The following is a 25,983-nucleotide window of genomic DNA, read 5'->3' as shown; positions in this document are numbered from 1 at the left end:
TCTGCACTATCAGCGCAGAGCCTGATTGGAGCTCAAACTCACGAACCAACCGTGAGATCATGATCTGAGCCGAAATCAAGAGTTGGACACAACCAACAGAGCCACCCAGGTGCCCTTCTTTATCTATATGTTTCAATAAAACCTGGAGTCAGACTATTGGTAGATGAGATAGCAGAAAAGAAGGCCCAAGGAATCAGGCCCCTGTTGTAGGCTGAGTTTTGTCTTCTCAAAATTTCACATGTTGAAGTGCTAACCCCCAGGGACTCAGAATGTGACTATATTTGAGGACAGGATCTTTAAAGAGGTAATTAAGTTAAAATGAGATCTTTAGGGTAGGCCATAATCCTGTATGACTGATGTTCTCAGAAAGAAGTGAAAGTTTAGGGGCGCCTGGGTGGCTCGGTTGGTTGAGAGTCTGACTTCAGCTCAGGTCATGATCTCATAGTTTGTGAGTTTGAGCCCCACATAGGGCTCACTGCTGTCAGTACAGAGTCTGCTTCAGATCCTCTGTTCCTGCCCCAGCTCCCGCCCGGCCCTTGCCCCTCCCCCACTTGCACATGCTCTCTCTCAAAAATAAACATAAAAAAAAAAAAAGAAGAGGAAATTTGGTCACAGATACAGAGGGAAAACCTCATAAAGACACAGAGAATAGATGGCTATCTATCTATAAGCCAAGAAAAGAGGCCTCAGAAGAAATGAACCTTCTCACCACACACACACACACACACACACACATACACACACACACACAGTCATTATGTGAGGTGATAGAGGTATTAACTAACTTTACTGCGATCATCATTTTGCAAAATATATGTACATCAAAACATCACAGGGGGGGCGCCTGGGTGGCGCAGTCGGTTAAGCGTCCGACTTCAGCCAGGTCACGATCTCACGGTCGGCGAGTTCGAGCCCCGAGTCGGGCTCTGGGCTGATGGCTCAGAGCCTGGAGCTTGCTTCTGATTCTGTGTCTCCCTCTCTCTCTGCCCCTCCCCCGTTCATGCTGTGTCTCTCTCTGTCTCAAGAATAAATAAACGTTAAAAAAAAAAAAAAAAAAAAAAAAACATCACAGGGGCACCTGGGTGGCTCAGTTGGTTAAGCGTCTGACTTCGGCTCAGGTCACAATCTCTCGGTCTGTGAGTTCAAGCCCCGCATCAGGCTCTGTGCTGACAGCTCGGAGCCTGGAGCCTGCTTCACATCCTGTGTCTCCCTCTCTCTCTGCCCCTCCCCCATTCGTGCTCTGTCTCTCTCTGTCTCAAAAATAAACATTTAAAAAATTTATAAAAAAAACCACATCACATTGTACATCCCAAACTTACATAATGTTACATGTCAATTATGTGGCAATAAATCTGAGAGGAAGAGGAAGAGGGGGAGGAGAAGTAGCAGTTGCAGTATTGGTAGGAGAAGAAGGAGGTGGAGGAGTACTACTAATCCTGCTGATACCTTGTCTTAGACTTCCAGCCTCCAGAACTATGAGAAAAATTTTTATTATTTAAGCCATCTAGACTGTGCTCCTTTCTTATGGCAGCCCTAGCAAACTCATGCACACGCCATATATAGCTACTTACTTGAAAGGCTGGTCAGTGTCCCACAATATAAGCATTCAGAATATTTTACTTGAAGGTAACCATAGAGACAGGGCAGGCATAAACAGCCACATCACAGTACCTTAACAATGATAGTGGCCTTTGAGATTCAATCATGGTTATCTGGGAGACTCTCTTGCAACAAATAGCCTGAGGGTGCTTGAGCTCAACTAAAGAATTCCTACACTCTTGGGGCGCCTGGGTGGCTCAGTCAGTTGAGCGCCCAACTTCAGCTCAGGTTATGATCTCACAGCTCGTGGGTTCGAGCCCTGCGTAGGGCTCTGTGCTGACAGCTCAGAGCCGGAGCCTCCTTTGGATTCTGTGTCTCCCTCTTTCTCTGCCCCTCCCCCACTCATGCTCGCTCTCTCTCTCTCTCTTAAAAATAAATATTAAAAAAAAATTACTACACTCTAGTTCATCACCTGGTGTTAAGGGAAAAGTCAAGGCATTTTCTACAAATGTGGTTTCTTTCTTTTTCAACTGTTGATGTTACTCAGATGTCTCCTCAAGTATTATATAAGACTAGTGGATATTTGACATTTGGTGCTGTTTTAAATAGGAACTCAATCTTTCCATTAAAAAACGCATAATACATGTAATTGATTAGTATCTTTACATAAGTTTTGAGCATGGCAGTTCCTAGCACGATTTTAACACTACAGCATTCAGTGGTCCACTCAAAAGTATCTAACTATGTACCATCTTCAAAAGGATTTATCTGGTAAAAAAGCAAACAGATTTGGGTCTAAATTAGTGTTCCTCAGTAATAAGACAGTTCAAAATTTAGAAAAAAAGCACAACTGAGTTATGAGTCCCTTATCAGAATGTTTCTCTCTCTGGTGCACCTGGGTGGCTCAGTTGTTTAGTCTGACTCTTGATTTCTGCTCAGGTCACCATCTCATGGCTCATGAGTCTGAGCCCCACTTAGGGCTCCACACTAATAGCACGGAGCCTGCTTGGGATTCTCTCTCCCTCTCTCTCTGCCCCGCCTCCACGTGCATTCCCTTCTCTCTCTGTCTCTGAAAAAAAAAAAAAAGTTTCTCTCCTTACTTTTACAGAGGATACATTTTCCTGTGGCACTTTATTTTCAGATAATCCATATACCTCAGCTAAAAGAGTCTTGTTTTTCACCAACAAAGCAGTAAGGTCAGGACAGACTGGGTCAGCTGCTCTTTTCTTGTACATCATTGGGTTCTTGGTGGGAACCGTTTTAACAGGTGGATCAAAACAAGCCTACAAAGAGAAACTGCAAATTAATTAATTGAACATGTACCCTATTGATCAAAACCAACAATGTTTGAACTCATACAGATGCAATTAAGTAGCTTTAAACAGAATACAACTTTAAAATATTTATTTTGAGGTGCTGGGATAACAAATGCAATAGGTCTCAGGAAAATAGCAAGTAGCCCATATTATTTATCTAAATAAGTATAATTTCTAAGAGTATAGGAATCAAGACAACACATATGAGATATCTGGGGAAATGTTAAATCACATCCAATAAAAACTTTATAGAGACGTGAACTATTAGAAAGCCATTGATGAAAGAATTACCAGTATGTATTTGTTTTATTTTTGGTTACAAATCAATTCCTATGCATTTTATTATTATACAAATTGATTTTTTAAAATCTGATTTTAGTAAATCAGTGTCAATTTTGTTTTTTCCATACCTATATGGAGGGTAAAACTTAGGGAGTATTTACCTGTATGACAGTATCTCCTCCTATTGTCAAAAGGGTGTGCAAAGTGTAATTGTAATTAGTACAATTTTTGTTAAGAACAAAGTTTATATGACTCAAATAAAACCAAGAAACATGTATTAACATAAATCTCTAAAAAAAATATAAATCTATCACATGGTGCTTAATGTGCTAAAGAACAAAATACATTTTTCTAAAGTTACCAGGTTTTAGAATTTTATGCTTACCAAGATACTAGGAAACAGAATTGCACAAGAGAATACAAAATAACTATGTTTAACTATTTAAAGAAATGAAAAAGGAGCATTTGGCTGGCTCAGTCGGTAAAGCATGCATCTCTTGATCTTGGGGTTGTGAGTTTGAGCCCCAGGTTGGGTATGGAGATTACTTCAAAACAAAACATTAATAAAAAAATAAGAGGGGCGCCTGGGTGGCTCAGTCGGTTGAGCGGCCGACTTCAGCTCAGGTCATGATCTCGCGGCCCGTGAGTTCGAGGCCCGCGTCGGGCTCTGTGCTGACAGCTCAGAGCCTGGAGCCTGTTTCAGATTCTGTGTCTCCCTCTCTCTGACCCTCCCCCGTTCATGCTCTGTCTCTCTCTGTCTCAAAAATAAATAAACGTTAAAAAAAAAATTAAAAAAAAAAAATAAGAGGGCTGCCTGGGTGGCTAAGTCACTTGAGCATCCAGCTCTTGATTTTGGCTCAGGTCATGGTCCCAGGGTTGTGGGATTGAGCCCCACATTGGGCACCACTCTGAAAAAAAGAAAGAAAGACGGAAAGAAAGGAAGAAAGAAAGAAAGAAAAGGGAATTTGGAAAATATAAATAAGTCACAGGATCACAAAGAATAAATGTCATGGAAAAAACAACCAAATAAGATTTCTAGAAATTAAAAGCATAATTTTAATTTAAAAATGGAATGGACATGTTAAAAAACAGATTAGGCCTAGTTGAAGAATAAACGGATTTATAGGAAGGAACAAGAGGACAGCATACAGGAGACAATAAATGGTAAATATAAAAGAGAGTTCAAAGGCACAGAAACAACATGAAGTGGTCTATCATACGTCTATTTGGAGTTCAAGAAGTTTATAATTTAAAGAACAGGAAGAGGCATTATTTAAAAACATAATGTCTGAGAATTTTACAGAATTGTTGAAAGATATCAATCTAAGTGGTCTAGCAGATCCCAAGAAGAGTAAATAAAAAGAATTCCTTACCTACACACTCATAATGAAATTGCAGAACATCAAAGAAATATCTAAAAAGCAGATAATTAGAAAGGACAGGTAGTTACAAAGAAATAGCTGTTGGACTGGTGAGTGACTTCTCAACAATAATACAGAAGATCGAAAACTGCAAAATGATAGCTAAGAAAAATTTCCACCGATTCTAAGAGACACAACTTGTCAAGTCTCTGCAACTGGGATGCATCTAAAGTTGGTGCCATTTCATATAGTGGGTAGTTTAGGTGGCAACATTTTTAAACTTTATAATAGTGCATAAAATAGTAGCAATTCTTCAAATCAAGGATATATTGTAACTGGAAGCTAGAATTCTATACTGAATGAAATTATGTTTTAATAGGGGGGTAGACTAAAGACATTTTAGAGAAACAAAAACTGAATTTACCAATATGCCCTCATTTAAGAAAATTCTAAAGGATAGATTTCACATAGAAAATTAACTTACAAAGTCTAAAATACAAGCAAGAATAGTAAAAAATAACAGTAAATATGTGGATATATTTAAAGAAGCATTAAGTAATTTTAAAAATAGGATTTAGGGGATTGAAAATAAAGAATAGAACCAATGCAGGACAAAAAAATGCATATACATGGATAGGAGAAAAATAGTTTAAAGCAGTATAAAATCTTCAGATTTCTCAGGAGTTAACAAAGATTTCAGTTAGCTTTGTTAAGTATATAATGTAATATAGTTAATATAACTACTAAAACTGTAGTCATATAACTTTTAAACTAGTAGAAAAGGATGGGGTGCCTGGGTGGCTCAGTCAGTTAAGCAACCGACTTCAGCTCAGGTCATGATCTCACAGTCTGTGAGTTCAAGCCCCGTGTCAGGCTCAGTGCTGACAGCTCAGAGCCTGGAGCCTGCTTCGGATTCTCTGTCTCCCTCTCTCTCTCCTGCTCATGCTCTGTCTCTCTCTGTCTCAAAAATAAGTAAAACATTAAAAAAAATTTTTAAACTGGTAGAAAAGGAAAAAATGGAATGAAAAAATAAATACAACAAAACAAAAACATAATCAGTTTTTGGCACGAGAAGAGGAGGAAAAGGAAACAGAAATATAATGGGACAATAGAGTATGCATAATGTGGGGTGTCTGGGTGGCTCAGTCAGTTAAGTGTCTGACTTTGGCTCAGGTCATGATCTCATAGTTCTTGAGTTCGTGCCTCATGATGGGATCTGTGCTGACAGCTCAGAGCCTGCTTCAGCTCCTCTGCCTCTCTCTCTGCTCTTCTCTGCCTTGCACCCTCTCTCTCTCAAACATAAACATTGAAAAAAACAAAAAAAAGAATATGCATAATGTAATGACAGATATACATCCAAATAGTCAGTAATATCTATAAATGTAAATGAACTAATCCTTCTAGTTAAAAGCAAAGATTATCGACATAAGTTGAAGCAAAAAACTGAAAAACCATATGACAACTAAGAGTTTAATAGGCAAATAATGTGGTATAGTCATACAATAAAATACTGCATAGTGATGGAAATTAATTTTTCATTTATTATTTTTTTATTTTAGAGAGAGAGAGCACACACAAACAGGGGAGAGGGGCAGAGAAAGAGAGAATCTTTTTTTTAAAGTTTATTTATTTTTCGGGGCACCTGGGTGGCTCAGTCGGTTGAGCATCCGACTTCGGCTCAGGTCACGATCTCGTGGTCCGTGAGCTCGAGCCCCGCGTCGGGCTCTGGGCTGACAGCTCAGAGCCTGGAGCCTGCTTCCAATTCTGTGTCTCCCTCTCTCTCTGCCCCTCCCCCGTTCATGCTCTGTCTCTCTCTGTCTCAAAAATAAATAAATAAATGTTAAAAAAAAATTAAAGTTTATTTATTTTGAGAGATAGAGAAAAGAGAGAGAGAGAACCAGCAGGGGAGGGGCAGAGAAAGAGGGAGACAGAGGATACAAAGTAAGTTCTGAGCTGTCGGCACAGAGCCCAACATGGGGCTTAAACTCACAAACCTTGACATCATGACCTGAGCTATAAAGTCTGATGTTTAACTGACTGGAGCCACCCAGGTGCCCCAAGAAAAAGAGAATCTCTTTGATGCAGGGCTGGATCCCATGACCCTGGGATCATGACCTGAGCCAAAATCAAGAGTCAGGTGCTCAATTGATTGAGCCACCCAGACACCCCAAAATTATTAATAACTGTAGTAATTATTAATAACTGCATCAACACAAACTCACAAAACAAAAGAAGTAACAAAAGAAAGCAGTATAATTCAATTCAAATCAACTTTCAAAACCGATAAAAACATGGATTAGGGATACATGTATGGGTGATTAACTAGGAAAAGAAACAAGGAATGACAGATGCAGAATTCAAAACATCTACTACTTTGAGGTTTAGGTGGGAGGAAAGGGATTTAGTTAGGAAGGGGCACACAGGAAGCGGATAAGGCAATGTTCTGTGAAACTAGGGAGTAAGTTCATAGGTATTAGTTTCGTTATCTAATCTGTGTGTATACATTTTGTAGTTTTCTAAGCATGACGTATTTTTTAAAATAAATCCATACACAAAACAAAGCCACGTATTTTTAAAAGATGTGTATATATATTCAAAGGCATATATCAAATATATTAGATTGAAATGGGATACAAATGGAGATTATGGGGGAAAAAGTAAAGCACAACCTGACACAGAAAGATGACAATATACCATGAACTAACATGAGTAACTTGACAGCATACCCGAGATCCAAAATAAGAGTAAACTGATTAAAATGTGCTAGCTATCTTATTTAGTACATTTCAATCTCCCATCCAAGTACTAACCAGGCCCGACCCTGCTTAGCTTCCAAGATCAGACGAGATCGGGCGCGTTCAGGGTGGTATGGCCGTAGACTAGTACATTTCAATCTCACTAAGATTTATTTTTTTTTAAACAAGGAATATTTCTTTTTATTCCCTCTTTTTTTTTTTAGTTTTTTTTTTTTTTTAATCCTTTTTTATTTTTGAGACAGAGCATGAGCAGGGAAGGGGCAGAGAGAGAGACACACAGAATCCGAAGCAGGTTCCAGGCTCTGACTTGTCAGCACAGAGCCCGACTCGGGGCCCAACTCACAAACCGTGAAATCATGACCTGAGCCGAAGTCAGACACTTAACCAACTGAGCTACCCAGGTGTCCCAGTCTTTTTATTCCCTTTTAAGACTAAAGCTAATATAGTTAGCTTTCAGGATTTAAGAAAGTCATGTACAAAAAATAAGCATTACTTTTCCTTGAAATATCACTGAGACTTAAAACACCAATAATAAAAATGAAAATAATAACTATTATCTCCAGTTAGGCTTTTGGTTCATAAAAATAAGCAATATACAACCTACAATTTATTTTTTGTATATAGTTCTTTCAAATACAGTTTGAAAACTTTTTATTTCATAGTTTAAAAGGTATGGATAAGGAGGCATGCCGTAAAAGAATACGCAACTGCGGCTTGTATATATACAGAAATTAAAATATATAAAAAATGTGATATATTAATTTGTAATGAAATTCTATGCAGCAGTTAACATTCACAGACTAAACTAATGTGAATCAAAATGAACAACTTTCAAAAACATAAGATTGAATGCAAATAGCATGGCAGAAAGTTATGTCTAGAATACCATTTATGTAATTTTTTAAATGTCCAAAACATTAAAAGTCTTCATATATATGCAAGAACATAAAGATTATATATACACTTAGTTCACAAGAGTTCTCTCCCAAAATGGAAAAAAAAAAAAAAAAAAAAAGGCCCAAGATGGCCAAATAACACTTTCACAGAGGTTTGTAATAGCAGCTGCCTGGGCCACCTGAGTGGCTCTGTCGGCTGAGTGTCCAACTCTTGGTATCAGGTGGGGTCATGATCTCACATTTCCCCTAACCAGGCTCTGTGCTGACAGTGCAGAGCCTGCTTAGGCTTCTCTCTCCCTCTCGATCTCTGCCCCTCCCCCCACCTCAAAATAAATAGTTAAAAAAAAAAAAATAGCAGCTTCCCTAACACTTCCATATCTCACCACCCCAGACCCTGGGGGTGCTCACCCCACTTCATTCTAGTATCCAAGATACCTAATGCTCAACAGCAGAAACTCCAAGGCCTGCCCCAGTGCTAGGAATGGCAAAGATTCTTACTGGTTGATGTCTGATCTTGTTAAATTTTTTATATCATCTGTCCCGAGAGCTGGGGATGGGATCAAAAGTTACACAATGGTCATCAACTGTTACCAGTCAAGTTTAATCTCTTTTAAAAGAAGAAGTGAAGCAAACTGGGGGGGGGGGGGGGCGGGGGGTCAAATATAAATCTGTGCAATGGGTACGTGTGTATATACATGTATATGTAACATTTCTTTATCCATTCATCCACAACTTATTTTTACTGTAAAACATTTCCTCTCCTAGCAAAGCAACTAAGCTTGTGATTCTCATTTAACCCCAACATGAGGAGTAGGAAATAAACTACGCTAGTCTGCATTTTCACCCCAAGCTCAGACGTCATCCCCGAAGAGCTGTATGCTAAAGACAAGGTGGATCTTTCTAGTGATTTTAAAAACATCAATGGAAGGGACATCAACTGATGCAAGAGGATATGTAACCTTCAGAAAGATTCTCATTAGGGTCTAGCGCTAATAAAACAAGGCTGTAAACCAAGGAGGTAATATGGTGCATATGGAGGTAATATGGTAAAAGGTAACAGGACTCAAGACTACTTAGTTCTGCCCCCAAATCACTGTGGCCTCTCTAGTGCTGTTTCCTAATTTGGAAAATGATAGAGTTGGATCAAATTAATTCAGAGGCCCGTTAGAGCCTATTTTTATGTTGTTTTGGGATTATTGGGCCTCAGTGAAATGTCAGAACCACCAAAAAGGCAAATATAAACAAAATCCACTTTGAGGTTCCATTAGATTGAGTTGCTTCACTGTTCCTTATTCTAGAGTCAAGCCGGGAATCAAAAGAAATGAGAGTTCATTTGACCTCACATCTTAGATCAGTCACTAGCAAAGACATAAAAGGGTGCTCGCACAGGCAGGTGGGCAAACAGAACTGGACTTTCCTTTCTCCTGGCCCTCAATTGTGCAGGCGTTGTTGTACCTCTGTCTTCTAAGAACAGGGCAAAAAAATAAATGCCAGCGTACAACTCACCACTGGGCTATTTTTCTGAGATGTGTGAGCTGATAGATGCTTGGCTTTTGATGGCTTAGCCTCGTGGAGCCCTTTGCTTTGGCCAGTAGCAAGGCTTCCTGGATCTGAGTGGTTTAAAAACTGGAGAGGGCCTGACATGTTGGAGATAAAAGAAGCATGAAACAGATCTAGTAATGGTGATCCAAGGTGCTTCCAAGGAGAGTCTGCATAGAGCAGTCAGGAATTGCTGCTGAGGTATGCCCAGCATCAATAACAATGTCTTTAGGAAGGTTCTACTTCAGATCCACACACCTTAGCCAGACTTGAGAAGGAGATGCCTGCTGAACCTGTTGCTTGGAGACAAGGCAGATCTACCTTCTAAAGAGCAAATCATGGTTTAAATTGTAACTGGTGGAAACAGCCTGCTAACGTATATATATATGTACTCATATCATATTTAAATGCTACTTATGAATCATATCTATGGAAATAGGACTTGCAAATAGCTTTCATTTTCAGTTTCTCTATCTATCAGGATCCCTAACTATATCCCTCTGGATTCAGCCAAAAGATAGAAAGTCTAACACGAGTTCATAACGTAGCATCTGATAACTCATAGTGCTCTTTTTGCCCCAGCAGAATATAACTTTACATTATAATTTTCATAAATTCAATTTCCCAAGAACTTCAGTACTGCCTTAAATCCATATTCCCTACTCAGTTCAACTTCATATATTATCTTTCTTTTCTAACATTAAAGTAAAGGCAAGAGTGGAAAGCCATCTTCCAAATTAATGTTCACATTTTATTAGACAATAAGAGCTTTCTTTATTAAGAAAAGGAGATTTCTTTTTTAAGATCAGGGGATGTATGAGGGAAGGGGAGGAGAAAGCCACATTTAGAAAAACTGAAGGCCAGAGGGCTGCATGTAAGTGGGGTATGTGTTTCTTTGGCTGGTTGGTATCTCCCAGGAAATTAAACTTTCCTAGATTAAAGGCATTTTCACAGAGAAAAAAAAAAAAAAAATCAAGATGTGTGACTTTGAATAACATGGAACAGAAAGCATGAAGGCCTGATTTTATTCACTAACCCTGAAATCCATTTTGAAATTCCTGTATTATTTCATTCTTTTGATATTTAAGGCAATTACTAAAGTACAAATATCTCTGAGGCACCTGGCTGGCTCAGTGGGTGCAGCACGTGACTTGATCTCAGAGTTGTGAGTTTAAGCCCCATGTTGGGTGTAGAGATTACTTAATAAAATCTTAAAAAATAAATAAAGTGCAAATATCTCTAATGAGACTTTAGTGTTTTCCTCATTCTTATCATTTAATACCTACAATCATTACTACATTCCTTTTCTAAGAACCAAAGAAGAGAATTGAAAAACAACTTAAGTTTTGGTGAATGAAAAGGGAGAATAAATAGCTCCTAAATTCTGGAACAAAAATGATAGTGGAGACAAACGTCTCCGTAAGAAATCTAGGGGCACCTGGGTGGCTTAGTTGGTTGAGCATCTGACTTCGGCTCAGGTCATGATCTCACGGCTCATGAGTTCAAGCCCCATGACGGGCTCTGTGCTGACAGCTCAGAGCATGGAGGCTGCTTCAGATTCTGTTCTGTGTCTCTCTTTGCTCCTCCCCTGCTCATGCACTGTCTCTCTCTCTCTCTCTCAAATATAAATATAAAATTTTTTTAAAGAATTCTATCCTTTACTTTTATTTCCTTACATTTTATGAAAATTATGCTCTATTAAAAACAAAGTTACTTAATGAGTTTCATTCATATTGCTTCTAAAAACCAGGCTATATTATTATGTGGACCAAAGTATACCTCCAAAAGCATGAACATATAAATTCTTCAATATCAGTTCAAATACCACCTTAGTCCCCAATTCCTGCAAGGTAAGGGGGTAATCTCTTTCTCTAACTCTTGTAGTGTATAATCTACACCCTCCTTCCAACTGTTACCTCATTCAATGTTGGATTATGTAAAAATATTATCTCTCCTACTACATTAAAGGTACCTAAGAGCAGGATCTATTTCTGGTTTATCTCTATCATCTCAAGAGTAGGCACAAAAAATACACATTGAACAACTAAAGAACCCAACAGAAAAAAAAAAATTCCTTAATACAAAGTTAACTCATATGGGTAATAGTACTGTTTTCCCAAACTAACCTTATATAATAAAAATGTATTAGGAGACTACACAAAATAGAGCAATATGACAGAATTATTCTGTGACGAGAGGTTCCTAGATGACTATTCTGTTTTTCTATTCATTTAAAAGATGTATCAATACTTCAAATGAGAAAAGATACAGTATGCTACACTTCACTATGCTTCAGAATGTAAAAACCATACATTTTTACCATATCAAACACAAGAGAAAAGTCCGAATTTAAGTTCAATTCCCAGAAGACACTTCAATTGTACAAGGTGAGTGGCAGCCTGGCAAGATTTGCCAGTAGAATGTTTGCACAACAAAGAAGCTGTTTCTAGGTGAACGCATCACAGAACTCCAAGGAAGGGAAAAGTCCTTCCAAAGTGACGCAGTAAGGTAGCCCATGACTATTTCCTTAATTAATGACGTGAAAGCACAAAGCGATTTTCATCAAGCACTAGTAAACCTAAGAACTCTGAAGAAAGTGATTCCCCTGAAAGTAAACCTTCCAGAAAATTTGGGGCCTTTTGTGAAATTCTTGAAATAGGTGAAACTTTTGTCTCCAATACCTCATTCAGGGAAGAAGTACTTTGAGAGGAAAAAAATGATTTGATTCAATCTACTATTTCTAAAGCAGAAGATGATTTGTCTGCAAAACTGATATTCTAATTCTAAGCAAATACTTTTTTACACTAGAGAAAGTGTGTCCCTAATATGTTTTTTTTTTTTTTTTAAGAAACCACCCAGACCATGTCCCTTCCTTCTTAATCGCTCAAAGGAGGAAAAGAACCATCACCAAGGGTAAAAAGCAGCTATAAAAGCAACACCAAAGCCAGCTTCATACTCAGGAAAGGACACTGCACCTCCTCCCTGTGGTTGTAAGTACTCTACATGTTCAGAGAAACTTCTCTAGTAATGAACTACAGAAATGATCCCTGGGCACCTGGGTGGCTCAGGTCATGATCTCATATTTCGTGAGTTCAAGTTCCACATTCAGCTCTCCGCTGTCAGAGCGGAGCCTGCTTCAGATCCTCTGTTCCCATCTCTTTCTGCCCCTCCCCCACTTGCGTGCACACGCTCTCAAATAAACATTAAAAAAATTAAAAAAAAAAAAAAGAAATGCTCCCTGAAAGTATAGTCTTCCTGTTATGTATTCTTGATACCAGAATCATTGGGATTATACTTTAAATGTCATCTTCTCATCTTCTTGGTTCTCAGCTCTGCCTGCACATTAGAATCTCAGCGAAAACTTTTAAAAAAAATACTGATACCCCGATCCCACCCCAAATTCTGACTTAATTGGTCTACACTGGAGCCTATGCATAACTTTTTTTTCTCTCTAAAGGTACACAGTAATTTTAGTGTTGCTTTAGGGTTGAGAATGACTGTTGTACTATCTTCATTTATAAATATTAAAAATGAGGCAGCACATGGGGCGCCTGGGTGGCGCAGTCGGTTGGGCGTCCGACTTCAGCCAGGTCACGATCTCGCACTCCGTGAGTTCGAGCCCCGCGTCAGGCTCTGGGCTGATGGCTCAGAGCCTGGAGCCTGTTTCCGATTCTGTGTCTCCCTCTCTCTCTGCCCCTCCCCCGTTCATGCTCTGTCTCTCTCTGTCCCAAAAATAAATAAATGTTGAAAAAAAAAAAAAATGAGGCAGCACAAAGTGATATTGGAATGAGAGTAATAGTTAATAACTAACCTTAGAAAATAAGCAATATAATTTTCCCCTAAAACAAGGTTTTAAAAATTATATCCCTAAGCAGCAGGAATAGAAGCATGAACAAGACAGGAAATGTATTACAAAGCTTACATTTCTGGTGGAAAAAGTGAACAAGTATATAAATAAGATTATTTTATATAGTGATAAGAGTTGTGAATAAAATAGGCTAATGTGACAGTTATGAGTTAAATGAGTAGGCAGGCAGCTTTTGATAGTATAATCAAAGAAGGCCTGTTTTACATATATTAACATAAATTAAATCATATTATACATTTTATTGAATAACCTGAGTTTATCATTTAACAAAATGTGAAAGCTATCTTACACATCTATATGCATCCATTACATATGTCTATTGCTCCTTTAACCACTGTATCCGTCCTGATGAAGATTTTTTTACTACTGAAATCAACACTGTGAGGAACACTTTTATACATTTGTACACTTTTATACTCCAGGATAAATTCCTACAAGTGAAATTACAAGGTTAAAGAAAGCATACATTTAAGTTTCTGATAGATAGGATCAGATTTTCCTCAAAAAGTTTGGAACAAATGGAGCTTCTGCAAAAGGTTGCATTTTTTTTCAAGCAACTGCCATTAAGATCATTTGGATAAAAATATTTTGTCTTTCTATTCTCTGTGAAATTATTGATTCTCAATCTTTACCTGATCTGACCAATTTGCAATATATTTGAGTTACCCTTTTTCCCATAAAACACTTTCTTTACCTGTCTTCTAAAGCAGTATGCCTCTGTGGTTTTCCTCATAACACACTGGACTCTGCTTTCTTAAAAAAATTGTGTTATGTTTATTATTTATTTTTGAGAGAGACTCAGCATGAGCAGAACAGGGGAGGTTCAGAGAGAGAGGGAGACACAGAATCTGAAGCAGACTCCAGGCTCTAAGCTGTCCCCACAGAGCCCAACACAGGGCTCGAAACAATGAATGATGAGAACATGACCTGAGCTGATGCTTAACAGACTGAGCCACCCAGGTTCCCCTGAACCTTGCTTTTCAATCTGCTCTCCAGGTTCTTCCTCATTTCTTGAATTCTAAGCATTGAAATATCCTGGGGATCAGTTCTTGGTCCTTTCTCTACCTACACCCATTCCCTTCATGGGCTCTTATCTAATCTCATGGACTTAAATATCTATTTCATTTGGATGTCTAAGAAGTCTCTGAAAACATCTAAAACTGAATTAAAATTCAAAACCTGCTCCTGCCACAGAGCTATCTTATTTCAATTCAATATATGACAACTCCATCTTTCCAGTTGCTCGAACCAAATCCATTCTCCTACACCCCAATTTCTTCTTTTCAAACAGGCTTCTGCCCAAGTCAGATTCCCCAGAGAAGCCTTTCTTACCACATTTCTAAAACAGTACTTTCCTGCCTCTTAACCACCATTGCCCATCCTCTCAGCTTGTCTATTATTTTTTTTGTTTTTTTTTTAAATTTAATGTCTATTTATTTTGAGAGATAGAAAGTGCGAGCAGGGGAGGGGCAGAGAGAGAGAGGGAGACATAGAATCCAAAGCAGGCTCTAGGCTCTGAGCTGTCAGCACAGGGCCCGACGCAGGGCTCAAACTCACACGCCGTGAGATCATGACTGAGTTGAAGTCAGATGCTCAAACGACTGAGCCACCCAGGTGCCTCTCAGCTTGTCTATTTTTTTTTAAATTTTTTTAACATTTATTCATTTTTGAGAGACAGAGAGAGACAGAGCATGAGTGGGGAAGGTACAGAGAGAGAGGATGACACAGAATCTGAAGCAGGCTCCAGGCTCTGTGCTGTCAGCACAGAGCCCGATGCGGGGCTCGAACCCCAAATGGTGAGATCATGACCTGAGTGGAAGTCAGATGCTCAGCCGACTGAGCCACCCAGGCGCCCCTCAGCTTGTCTATTTTTAAAAAATGATATGTCAACATCTAAAATTAGAGCATATATTTCTTTAATTGGTCATTGTTTTGTTACCAGAATATTAGCTGGGGACAGGAAATTCATTGTTTCACTATGGTATCTCTAGCACCCTGAGCAGTACTTTTTTTTTTAAGTTTGTATTTATTTTTGAGAAGGAGTGAGAGAGAATCCCAAGCAGGCTCTACGCTGACAGCATGGAGCCCAACGTGAGGCTCAATCCCACAAACTATGAGATCAAGACCTGAGCCGAAATCAAGAGTTGGATGCCACCCAGGCACCCCAGTATTTTTTGTTGTTAGCACAGTAGCCACTCAATAACCATTTGTTCAATGAATGAATGAATGATACAGGTCACATAAAGATATTTTTATTGAAAACCAGGTTGTTGAGGTGGAAAAGACAATATATTTAGAGACGAAGCATCAAGGTTTGGGGCCTGTCCCAGGCACAGCTATACAGCTTTGGGCAAGTTATCCTTCAAAGTCTATTTCTCCAGCTGTAAATTGGGGTTTTGCCATCTTCCTCAGCAAACAAGACAGCTCAAATAGTCAATATGTACTTGGTATTATAAGCCACAAAAGTTTCACTACCTGCAATTTACCAGGAACATTTGCTTCAATTTTCCTCTTAATTTTACTTGTTTAGGTCAAACACAACATAAGGGTATGTGTTCAGGGGTCCTTATATTAAGTTATTACATCACTATATTATATATTATTTAAAAAAAATTTTTTTAATGTTTATTTTTGACAGAGAGAGAGACCAAGCACGAGCAGGGTAGGGGCAGAGAGAGAAGGAGACACAGAATCCGAAGCAGGCTCCAGGCTCCAAGCTGTCAGCACAGAGCCGATTCGGGGCCTGAACTCACGAACCGTGAGATCATGACCTGAGCTGAAGTCGGAAGCTCAACTGACTCGGCCATCCAGGCGCCCCTATTATTATTTTTTTAAGTAGGCTCCATGGTCAGCACGGAGCCCAACACGGAGCCTGAACTCACAACCCTGAGATCATGACCTGAGCTGAGGTGTCAAAAGTTGGACACCCAACTGACTGAGCCACCCAGGCACCCCCATATTATGTATTATTAAGTTGTACTTCTATTTTGTCTACTTGTGCAAACTTTAAGAAAGGTAAAGTAAATGCAATTACTAGAAAAAAATTCACCAAAAAATTTTTAATTCTACTGGTGGTGGTTGTACAAGTCTGTAAATCAACCCAAAATCATTCAGTTGTACACTTAAATCAGGTGAATTTTATGGCATATGAATTATATCTCAATAAAACTGTTAATAAAACAAAAAAAGAGATTGTCTGACTCTCTATATAAGGCTACTGTAAAATATCCTCGGAATTTAGGAATAAGGCCAAAGTCACCTACCAAAAGCCCAAAATTAAAAAAAAAAAAGAAAAAAGGTCAGAAGATGAGCTCTGCCATTAGTTGAAGCATGACACTGTAAAATATGTTTTATAAGAAACCCAGATATTTGGTCAATCCAAAATGACCTGAACAAAATCACTATCTCAAAGAGGTATCTGCACCCTCCTGCTCATCAAAGCATTATTTACAATAGTCAATAAATGGAAAAACTTATTCCCATGGAAGAATGGGTAAAAAGAATGTTATACACAATCCAACCCACCTACCCACAAGACTATTAAAAAAGGAAATCCTGCCTTTTAGGATAACGTGGACCTTGAGGGCATAGGCTAAATGAAGTAAGGGACAGAAAAATACTGATATAGTTTATATGTGGATCTAAAAAAGCCTACTTCATAGGAATAGAATGGTGATTGCCAGGGGGTAGGGGAAATGGGGCGATCTAAGGGTATAAATTTACAGCGATTAAGAAGAGTAAGTTCTGGGGATCCAATGTTCAGCATGGTGACTACAACCAACAACCATCAATACTGTATTATACACTTGAAAGTTAAGGGAGTAAACCTTAAATGTTATTGTCACACACAAACTACTGTCATTATGTGAGAATGGAGATGTTAACTAACCCTCTTGTGGTAATTATTTCATAACATACACGGGGATCAAATCATTATTCTACATTTTAAGCTTACATGGATTGTATATTCATTATCTCTCAGTAAAACTGGGGGTAAAAAATAAAGGAAGTGACCTGAACAACTTAACTTTACAGCTACACCGGGATGACCGCACAGTAAGAACGCAGCTAGTTTCTAGAGCTGAGCAGACAAACGCCCCATCCCGCTTCCGGAGTGGAGCCTGCGGGGAGGGAGTGTCCCCTCCGTGGGTCACTTGGCGCCTAGTTCAAGCAGCGTCCGTCCCCTCCAACCCTAGATCTTCGCGGGGGAGCTGACAAAATTTAGGCTTGCTGAGCCGACGACCCTCCTTGCTTGCACTGACCGACCCCGAGGTTACCCCGGCCGCTTGGGGACTGGCGGCGCTTCAGCTCAGAGGGGTCTCACCCAGAGCGCTTCGACCTTGGCTGAGTAGGAGTCACCCGAGATTTCAAAACGGTTACGGGCGCTATTCACCCGAGATTTCAAAAACGGTTACGGGCGCTATTCGGACCCTCGGACTCAGAATAGGGGTGGAAGCCCCACACCAGTCTGACAGCGCCGGTGGGCGAGAAGAAGCCGCCCCAGGCCAGCCCTGCGCCCCACCAGGTACCCCGCGCGGAGACCGGCGGAACTCTCCCGGGGAAGCCACGCGCCTTCAGCCCCCGGGGTACACCTTCCCTTGGGAGCAATCCTGCCCCAGAGACCCGCCTCACTCCCGCGCGCGCGAAACCGTTCTCCCGCGAGATCGCCCCTCCGACTCCGCCCACTGCTCCGCCCACGGAGAGCTGGCCTGGAGGCCAGACCCCTCTTCGGACAGTTCCCCACCCCACCCGAAGGCGCAATCTGAAACTACTCCTTCCACCAGCCAATCATTTCCTCTAGTCGCTCATCACCGAGTTCATCCATCTTTCCGGGGCTTTCGGAAGTCCAAATCCCGGCTCTTCACTACAGAAGTGCCTGGGTCCTTCCGGACTGCGCATGCGCATCGATGGGGCGGAGGGGGGGGGAGGGGCGGGTGGCGCAGGCGCAGTAGCATGATCTCCGGGGGTGGTCGCTAAGCACGTGGGTTGTGCTGGCCAGCGCGCCAGTGGAGCTACTGGATCCTCAGTTTCGGTGGTGTCCATCGTGGGCAGCGGACTAATAAAGGCCATGGCACCGGCGGAAATCCTGAACGGGAAGGTGGTCTCCGCGTAAGCACCTGTCATTGTTGTTAGGGCATGTTGGGCTGCAGGCGAGGGTTCTGAGCAGAGTATGCAGGTCCCCATATTCCCATTTTTTTGCTGGAGGGACACTTGTAGCGCAAGAGTAAGGCTGGCCGGGGGCGTGGGGGAGGACGTAGTGTTGAACCCATCACACTTGAAGATCGATCCCCTGCAGTCGAAAAAATGGGGACTTGGGCACCGTCCGCGTTTCTAGAAGGGCTCCCTGATGGCTGGGCCGGCTGGCTATTGGATTTTGGACCAGTTTTCTTAACCCGCCCGACTGTGCTCCTCAAAATGCAGCTGCTGACGGCTCTCTGCCAGAAGAGAGTGGTTGGGACTGTCTGCAGCACCATATCAGAACTCAGAAATGCAGTTTCCTCACTTACGCTGTAATTCGGAGCTGAGGAGACAAATTAGTAAGATTAATGAGTGACAAAACTTGACAAGGGTACAAGACTGATTAGTGACGGAGGGACCTCTTCCAACCATCGCTTTCCCACTACACCTGAGTCATCATTTGCTAAGTGGAACCCAATAAGCTTTCGCTTTCCCTTCAATTTCATGCTCCTCTAATACCCTTGTCTGCATCCAGGCCCTAGAGTTACTTTCAAGTTTGGCTCCTGAGTCCTGACACTATTCTGTGTAGCATTTGGCCTCTGCTTGTTCTACCTGTATAGGAAATGTAAATGCCTAACTGGTGGATATGATTGCCAGACTTACTCCCAAGAAGTACACCCTGCTGTTTTTTGTCTGGGAGGTGACTAGTGGGAAAATATGAGAGTAGAAGAGGAAAGGATACATTTTGTGTGACTCTCCGGGAGGTTGATCTTGGGGCCTTTGACTTCGCAGTTATTTAATAACTACTGTAGTTGGCAACAGTAATTGTCTTGTAAACCTGCCAACTCTGTGGGTAAAAGGTTTTTGAGTGTATTAGGGAGTCACTGGTAGTGAAAACCATCCTGGGGCAAAATGATTTTTCCTGGAAGGTAGAGATGGTGGACAAAGGAGGTGAGATGTACAGTAAATGGTAATGAATCTTCCACATTGGGAAAGAGAAACTCCAGACTTTTAGACTGGAAGTCACAATACATCTGAGTGCTTTTGAACATGTGGTATGCTGAATTACATTGTTTCTGCTTGACTTTGCTTTTGGCTTGCCTTCAGTCAAACCTACTCCCTTTACCAGTGGCTTTTTTCTGATAAAGTCTTTTTAAAAAGACTGGTTGAAGAGATAATTTAGGCTTGCTTCTTGGCAGGCCACTGAAAATAGGTGCTCAATGGGTACGTTTTTGTTGAGTGGAGAGCAAGTTAAATATGTTTGTTAACTCCACAAAGGCATTGTCTTGTTTATGTCTATGTCCAAAACACCTAGAAACCTTTCCTTAGTAGTTAGTTATGTGGCTTTAAGCAAATTGGTTAACCTATCTATACCAGAACTTCCTCTGATGTAAAATAAAGATAATATGTAGACCATTGAGTTGTTAGGAGAAATTAAATGAGTTCTTAGCTGAAGAACATTTAGAGTTATTCCTGACACGTAATAAGTGTTCAACACATGTTAGCTGTGTTAATGATTAGAAATTAGTTAATGTATACATGGATGATTGATTCATGATCTTTTTGACAGTGATAGGTGCTTGAGATCTATTTCAATGGTTCCCAATATTAACTCACATTGAAGTCACTGAGGAAGATTTTGTTTACTATTTCTTTTTATTTAAACATGAATACATACAGGGGTGCCCTGATGGCTCAGTCACTGAGGCTTCCGACTCTTAATTTTGGCTCAGATCATGATCTCGTGGTTTGTGAGTTTAAGCCCCTGTTGGGGTCTGTGCTGAGACCACAGAGCCTGCTTGGGATTCTCTCTCTGCCCCCCCTCCCCCTCAAAAAAAACCCAAAACTTTAAACATTAATACATACAGTGAGTGTGCCTATCACAAGTATACAACTCAATGAATTTTTTGCAACTTAACTTAATAGCACCCAGATCAAGAAATGGCATTGACACCCAAGAAGCCCTCCCTTCCTAAACCTCCGGTCACCATCCCCAACAAAAGTCATCATTTTTAAGAAATATTTGTTTTTGAGAGGAGAGGAGGGGCAGGGAGAGAGGAATACACAGAATCTGAAGCAGGCTCCAGGTTCCAAGCTGTCAGCATAGAGCCCAATGTGGGGCTCGAACTCATGAACCTTCAGATCTCGAGCCGAAGTTGGACACTCAACCAACTGAGCCACCCAGGTGCCTCAAAGGTAGTCATTCACCTGACTTCTAACAATGTAGATTAATATTGCCCGTTTTTTAACTTTATATAAATGGCATTGTATGGCATAAAGACTTCTGGGTCTGGCTTCTTTCAATGAACATTGTGTTTCTGAGATTATTTCATATTGCATGTAGTTGTAGTTCATTTACTCTCATTGCTGTATTGTATTCTACTATATGAATATGCTACCATTTACTCATCCAGTAATTAGGACACTTAGGTTTCTAGTTTTGGTGATTAGGAGTTTTACTGTTATGAGCATTCTTTTGCATGTCTTTCGATGGAACATATGCATATTTCTGTTGGTTACATATTTAAGAGGATTGTAGAGTAGTAGGACAAATATGTATAATTGTATTTAGTAGAAATTGCCAGTCTTTTCCAAGATAGTTTTGCCAATGAGTCTCATAGGGTACTTTTGAAACATATCAATGCCTGGTGCCCACACCAGACTGATTTCATTTGAATTGGCTAGCAATAAGCCACTGGATTCAAATATTCTCTAAATCTTTTAAAAGCTAATTTCTATGATTCTAATGCATCTTGAAAGTGAGAACCACTTATTTAAAACCTTACATATAGATCCAGTTCTCATCATTGAAGTATGGCAACGATTTGGCTATAAGGATTGAAAGCATTGTCTGGAAAAGACTGTTCCAGGTACTGGAGGGGTCCCCTCTACCCAGCCTGCTCAGAGCTGACATAGCTAACTTTTTACATTGCCCTGTGGTAGAGCAGTCAGTTAGTTCCTAACACAGTTCTTACAGGAGCATTAAGACCAAGGTCTCCTTGTCCTTACGGAAGATCTGTCTTTTCATGTGCTAATAAAATGGTTCAGAGACTGCCATACCTTGCCACCTTGACCTTCATGGAGCTTGTAGTACTCACAGTTCCTCAGAGAGAGGGAGCCTTGGCAGGGGAAACAGCCTTCCTAGCTCATGGGGATCTTGCAATTCCCCAGCAACTTGTACTCAGGCTGCAACAGGTTTCTGACTTGGCTGCTGGCTCAGTGGGAATCTGAAGAACACGATTCAGCTTGAGTAGGCTGGATTGCAGGCGGAGGCTCTGGGCAGGGTATCCCCGCCTGTCGTCTTTTACTGGGTCAGGGACACTCTTGGGAGGAAAGGTAAGTGAACTTCTTACATTGCAACCAGGGATCCTGGAGTCCAAGGAAAGGGTCCCTCATTCCCCAAGTTTCAGATCAGCTTTCTTGGTTGCCAGCAACTGTTGGGTCTCTCTGGGGATGAATTTGCAAGCCTTCAAGGGCCCTGGGCAGTTTCTTCCCTGATACAGTGTTTGGAATGTAAAATCCCTTCCTTGGGGGGAGAAAGAGTGGAACAGGCCATGAGTTCTACAGTCAGAATTTCTCCAAAATCCAGTCCACTCAATCCATCCCATCCTGCAGCTGAGGCAATAATAGTTGAGGCTAGAAAGTGATGCGATTTGGCCAAAGGTTAATGGCAGAGGTTCAATTGGAACCAAGTCTCGTTCACCCAGCACATGGCATTTTTCACGCTATCAGGCACTTATAACTTTGCTGAAAGGAATTTCGTAAACTAATCTTTGTCTTACTTAACAGCAGTCTCTCATTGCTGTGCTTCCCACTCTGCTGAGAAGACCATCCTTGACTTTTGTTTACTTTTATTATTGTTTATTTTATTATTTATTTTATTATTATTTTTTAATTATTTATTATTTTATTATTCCTTTATACCTTCCTGGAAGCCAGGACTAGACAGAGTTCATCATCTCCAGATTCCATCTCTGCCTGTTCTACCCTGTGGGAAATCTGGATCTAGTTGCCAAATTATCTCCCTTTGGGAGGAACACCCCATTTCTCCCTTAAGGGGAGTTTGAAGGTTGCAGTCCACATTTGACAGTTGGGAGAGATCTGAGGGTCAGAGACAAGTGTGTGTCGTTTTGGGGTATTTATTGACTTATTCAATAAATATCTCTGTGCCTCCCGTATGCAAGCACTCTTCAGGACCTAGAGATGATGGCAGTAAGCAAAATAGCTCAAATCCCTGTTTCTGGAGTTTGTGTGTTGATAGGTAGAGATGCACAATAAAATAGGTACAAAAATGTGAGGTGGTGAGATGTGCCAAAGGGAAACCCAGAGCAAGGAAGAGGGACAGAGATTCCTGCCACATGGGGGGACTGTAATTTTAAATATGGGAATTAAGCTCATACTATTGTAAAAGTGACTTTGGGGCAAATACTTGAAGGCTGTGGGGCCATGAGCCTACCGATGTTATGGGGAAGAGGGTTCCTGACCAAAAGCAAGCCTGTGCCATGGACCTTTGACCTCATTCTTTATTAAATGACTGCCTTAGGGTCAACAGTGAGGGCCCCAGAGAAGCTGACTAAGCATAACTGGGTGAAGTACACTGTCTTTGGCGGTGACCCACCACCTTGGCTTAAAAGAGGTGTCCTTAAAGAGACAAAGGGATGGAAATTAGATGGAGGAACCGCCCTGATTTGTGTGGTGCCTCAATGGGGTATCTCCTGATCAGATGGGGGCCCTAAATGCGGGGCAACAATCAGGTGGAAGCCTGTGGGGACGAGGGAGGTGAAAGAATTCACCTGAGGCAGAACAAAGGAGGTACAAGTTTACTGAATATGCAGCGAGGGAGAGGAGAGGCTGTCTGCTTGGAGGCAGTGGAAGGAGGCAGCTTTTCAGGAGGGAAAGTGAGAGGTTTGGTGACATAGGGAATTTTCCCTTTTTTGGCAACTGGCTGGTTGTAAGCAGCCCCTTGGTCGGTTAGGGCCTCTGGATATTTCAGGGTGGGTCGCCTGATGGGCCTGTCTGTGTTCAGCCTGGTGATCACTGTGGCCCTTTCTGCATTCCTTTGCTCAAGCCTGCTTGCCTAAAAGTGGCCTCCACAATTTGGTTTTTAGGCTAGAAATTACAATTCTTACCTGTGTGTGCTTTTCAAAGTGAGACTTGCTGGATTTTGTGTGATTTGTTTGCTTTTCCTTCTTCTGTTTGATATACCTGAGCCCACTCCCTCCATTGGTGGCATTTTTCTTGGTTAGGTCTTCTTTCTGCAAAGACTGGTTGTGAAGAGACAGGCAGCTTGCTACTTGTCAGGCACTGAGAGAAGGTGCTCTTAGTTTTTCTGGGTTGAGCAGAGCAAGTTGGATAAGTTTGTTATGCTCCCTGTGGGTGGAATCCCCAGATCTAGACATAGTGCTGCTCCCTCTGGGGAGCACGGGTAACTTAATTTACCTCTTTGTGCCTTAGTTTCCTCATCTGCATGTTGCGGATAGTGATGGCACATAATTCATAAGGTGGTTGAAATTAAATGAGTCATTCATTACTTTGAAAGCATTTGGAGCAGTTCCTGGCCCATGGTAGGTTTTAATGAATTGGTGCTTTATAGTTAGTATCTGTTGAATAAATAAGTGGTGTCTGTGTTTATCCAGGCTGTGTCTTTGGTAGCTGCCTTATAACCTTGAACCTTAAAATTAGAATTTGTCCTACTGATCAAATATAAAAATGGAACCGTGCTATACATTTAGCTCCAGGGCTAGAAAAATTATTTCTGTGAAAAGAATTTGCCCACCACCGAGAAGGGCTGCTAAATGTTGATAAGCTTTTCATTTTGTCCTGTAGATAAAATACCTGTAGACCTTTTGTGCTTAAAAAGATTTGCCTGTAATGAGATCCAAAGTGCAGGCCTTTCAGAAGTTACACGGAACCTCGAATGCCCAAGCTGGCTTGACTCTGGGAGCCTTGCAGGGGAGTGGGATCTTCTGCGAGGTTGTAACTAGGCCGCCTATCTAGGCTACTGGAGTATTGTTGTAAGTGGACCCTGGCAGAGTCTGGAGCTGGCAGCCAACTACTGTGGCCATGGCTCCAGCGAAAATCCTGAGGATGTGGCCCAAGAATAAGTGTCTGTCCTCATCCATCAAGAAGGTTGGCACCAGGCAGTTTGGGATTTGGACAGTGGGGCTTTGAGTAGGGGTGTGTGGTCCCTTGTGTATCCCTCAGGAAGAAGGAATATCAGGTTAGCCTAGCATGGAGTAGGGTCCCTGGAGCAGAGGGAAAAGGCACCCTGTCCTTCCATGGACCCTGGTAGGGGCTGAGCAGGGTAGAAAGACCAGGGCAAGTTAGTGAGCCTCGCTTTCCTCTCTTTTCCTCTTCTGTACTGTGGGGGTGGCCGTAGCAATTATTTATACCCTGGGGTTGCAGAGAGGATTACAAAGGTGTGTAATGTAAGGCTCTCAGAGCCACAGAGCTACTGTGGGCTACTGTGGTTATGACTGTATCCACTGAGGTCTGATCCATAGTGTTGAAAGTTCCCAGCACCCCTGCACTGTGCAGTTAGCTCCCCTTGATACTCTCCTGTAAGGTATCTCCTGGCACTGTCCCTCCGTGAGCTTGAAGGAGTGGGTGGAGGATGGTGCCACAGTCAGGATTCCTCAGCCACCCTGGCCACCTCACCCTCCATTTTGCAGTTTCTGAAGCTTTGGCCAGAATGACTAACTTGACCAAGACTTACAAGGCTGGAGGGGTGGGGGGTGGGGGGAAGAGTTATAAGTCTGATGGCAGGGACTCCACAGTGTATTTTTCTTCCTAGCCAAGGGCTTGTTACTTGCTTGCCAAAAGAAATTGCAAACTTGTATCCTCCTGTTAGGAGATGAAAGGACAAATTAAATCAGTTTGGAAGGCTCCCAGACTGCTTCTCTTCAGAAAGTCATTTTCAAGGTTGGAGACAAGTCAAGCCTTCTTGCTTTGTTAGCTAAGTTTTTCTTTTCACCCTTGATAAGAAGTTCTTCCCCTAGAGCCTGGGCAGGAGAGGTATAGCTTTGTGTTACTGGTGTTTGAGGACTACCAGGAAAGAGGGAGTATTTCTGTAAAAGGTTTTGCCAGAGCCTAAAAGGAATTTATCTTCAGTGACCTAACGTGATAAATGATCTTTCGTTTTGGTTCCAAGTACGAGTCCTTGTAAGCAGCCTCCTAAAAATTTATTTATTTATTTATTTATTTATTTATTTATTCACTCATTCATTCATTTATAATTTACTTAAAATT

At 41.2% G+C, this 25,983-nt stretch overlaps 2 protein-coding genes and 1 non-coding gene across 8 annotated transcripts in view; 1 reads left to right on the top strand and 2 right to left on the bottom strand.

Moving 5' to 3' along the window:
* Nucleotides 1-12,502, bottom strand: part of LOC125908713 (coiled-coil domain-containing protein 170-like) — a 43,569-nt gene extending 31,067 nt beyond the window's left edge. Inside the window, exons 1-3 of one of the 5 annotated variants that reach the window (XM_049611466.1) lie at nt 12,010-12,502; nt 9,657-10,013; nt 2,640-2,822 (exon numbers count right to left, since the gene is read on the bottom strand). In XM_049611466.1, the coding sequence (XP_049467423.1) occupies nt 2,640-2,822; nt 9,657-9,794 (321 nt within the window). In that variant the 5' untranslated portion in view covers nt 9,795-10,013; nt 12,010-12,502. Of the gene's footprint in view, nt 1-2,639; nt 2,823-3,298; nt 3,497-9,656; nt 10,014-12,001 lie in introns of those variants that run through there. The other 4 variants (XM_049611468.1, XM_049611470.1, XM_049611469.1 and 1 more) reach the window with 4 other exon arrangements.
* Nucleotides 12,503-12,539: 37 nt separating this feature from the next.
* Nucleotides 12,540-12,746, bottom strand: LOC125910663 (small nucleolar RNA U3). The gene has a single exon (XR_007454143.1). It is a non-coding gene; the product is annotated as a small nucleolar RNA U3 (small nucleolar RNA).
* The window catches only part of MTHFD1 (methylenetetrahydrofolate dehydrogenase, cyclohydrolase and formyltetrahydrofolate synthetase 1), a 68,907-nt gene continuing 55,503 nt past the window's right edge, over nt 12,580-25,983 (top strand). The window contains exon 1 of one of the 2 annotated variants that reach the window (XM_049611460.1): nt 12,580-12,679. Coding sequence is in view for 1 of the 2 variants with exons in the window: in XM_049611461.1 (XP_049467418.1) it covers nt 18,626-18,666 (41 nt within the window). In the remaining variant the exon portion in view is untranslated. Of the gene's footprint in view, nt 12,680-18,521; nt 18,667-25,983 lie in introns of those variants that run through there. The other variant, XM_049611461.1, reaches the window with a different exon arrangement.

The sequence above is a fragment of the Panthera uncia genome, assembly GCF_023721935.1.
Source record: "Panthera uncia isolate 11264 chromosome B3 unlocalized genomic scaffold, Puncia_PCG_1.0 HiC_scaffold_1, whole genome shotgun sequence".
NCBI classification, from domain to species: domain Eukaryota; kingdom Metazoa; phylum Chordata; class Mammalia; order Carnivora; family Felidae; genus Panthera; species Panthera uncia.
This window is presented reverse-complemented; position numbering and strand designations above follow the sequence as displayed.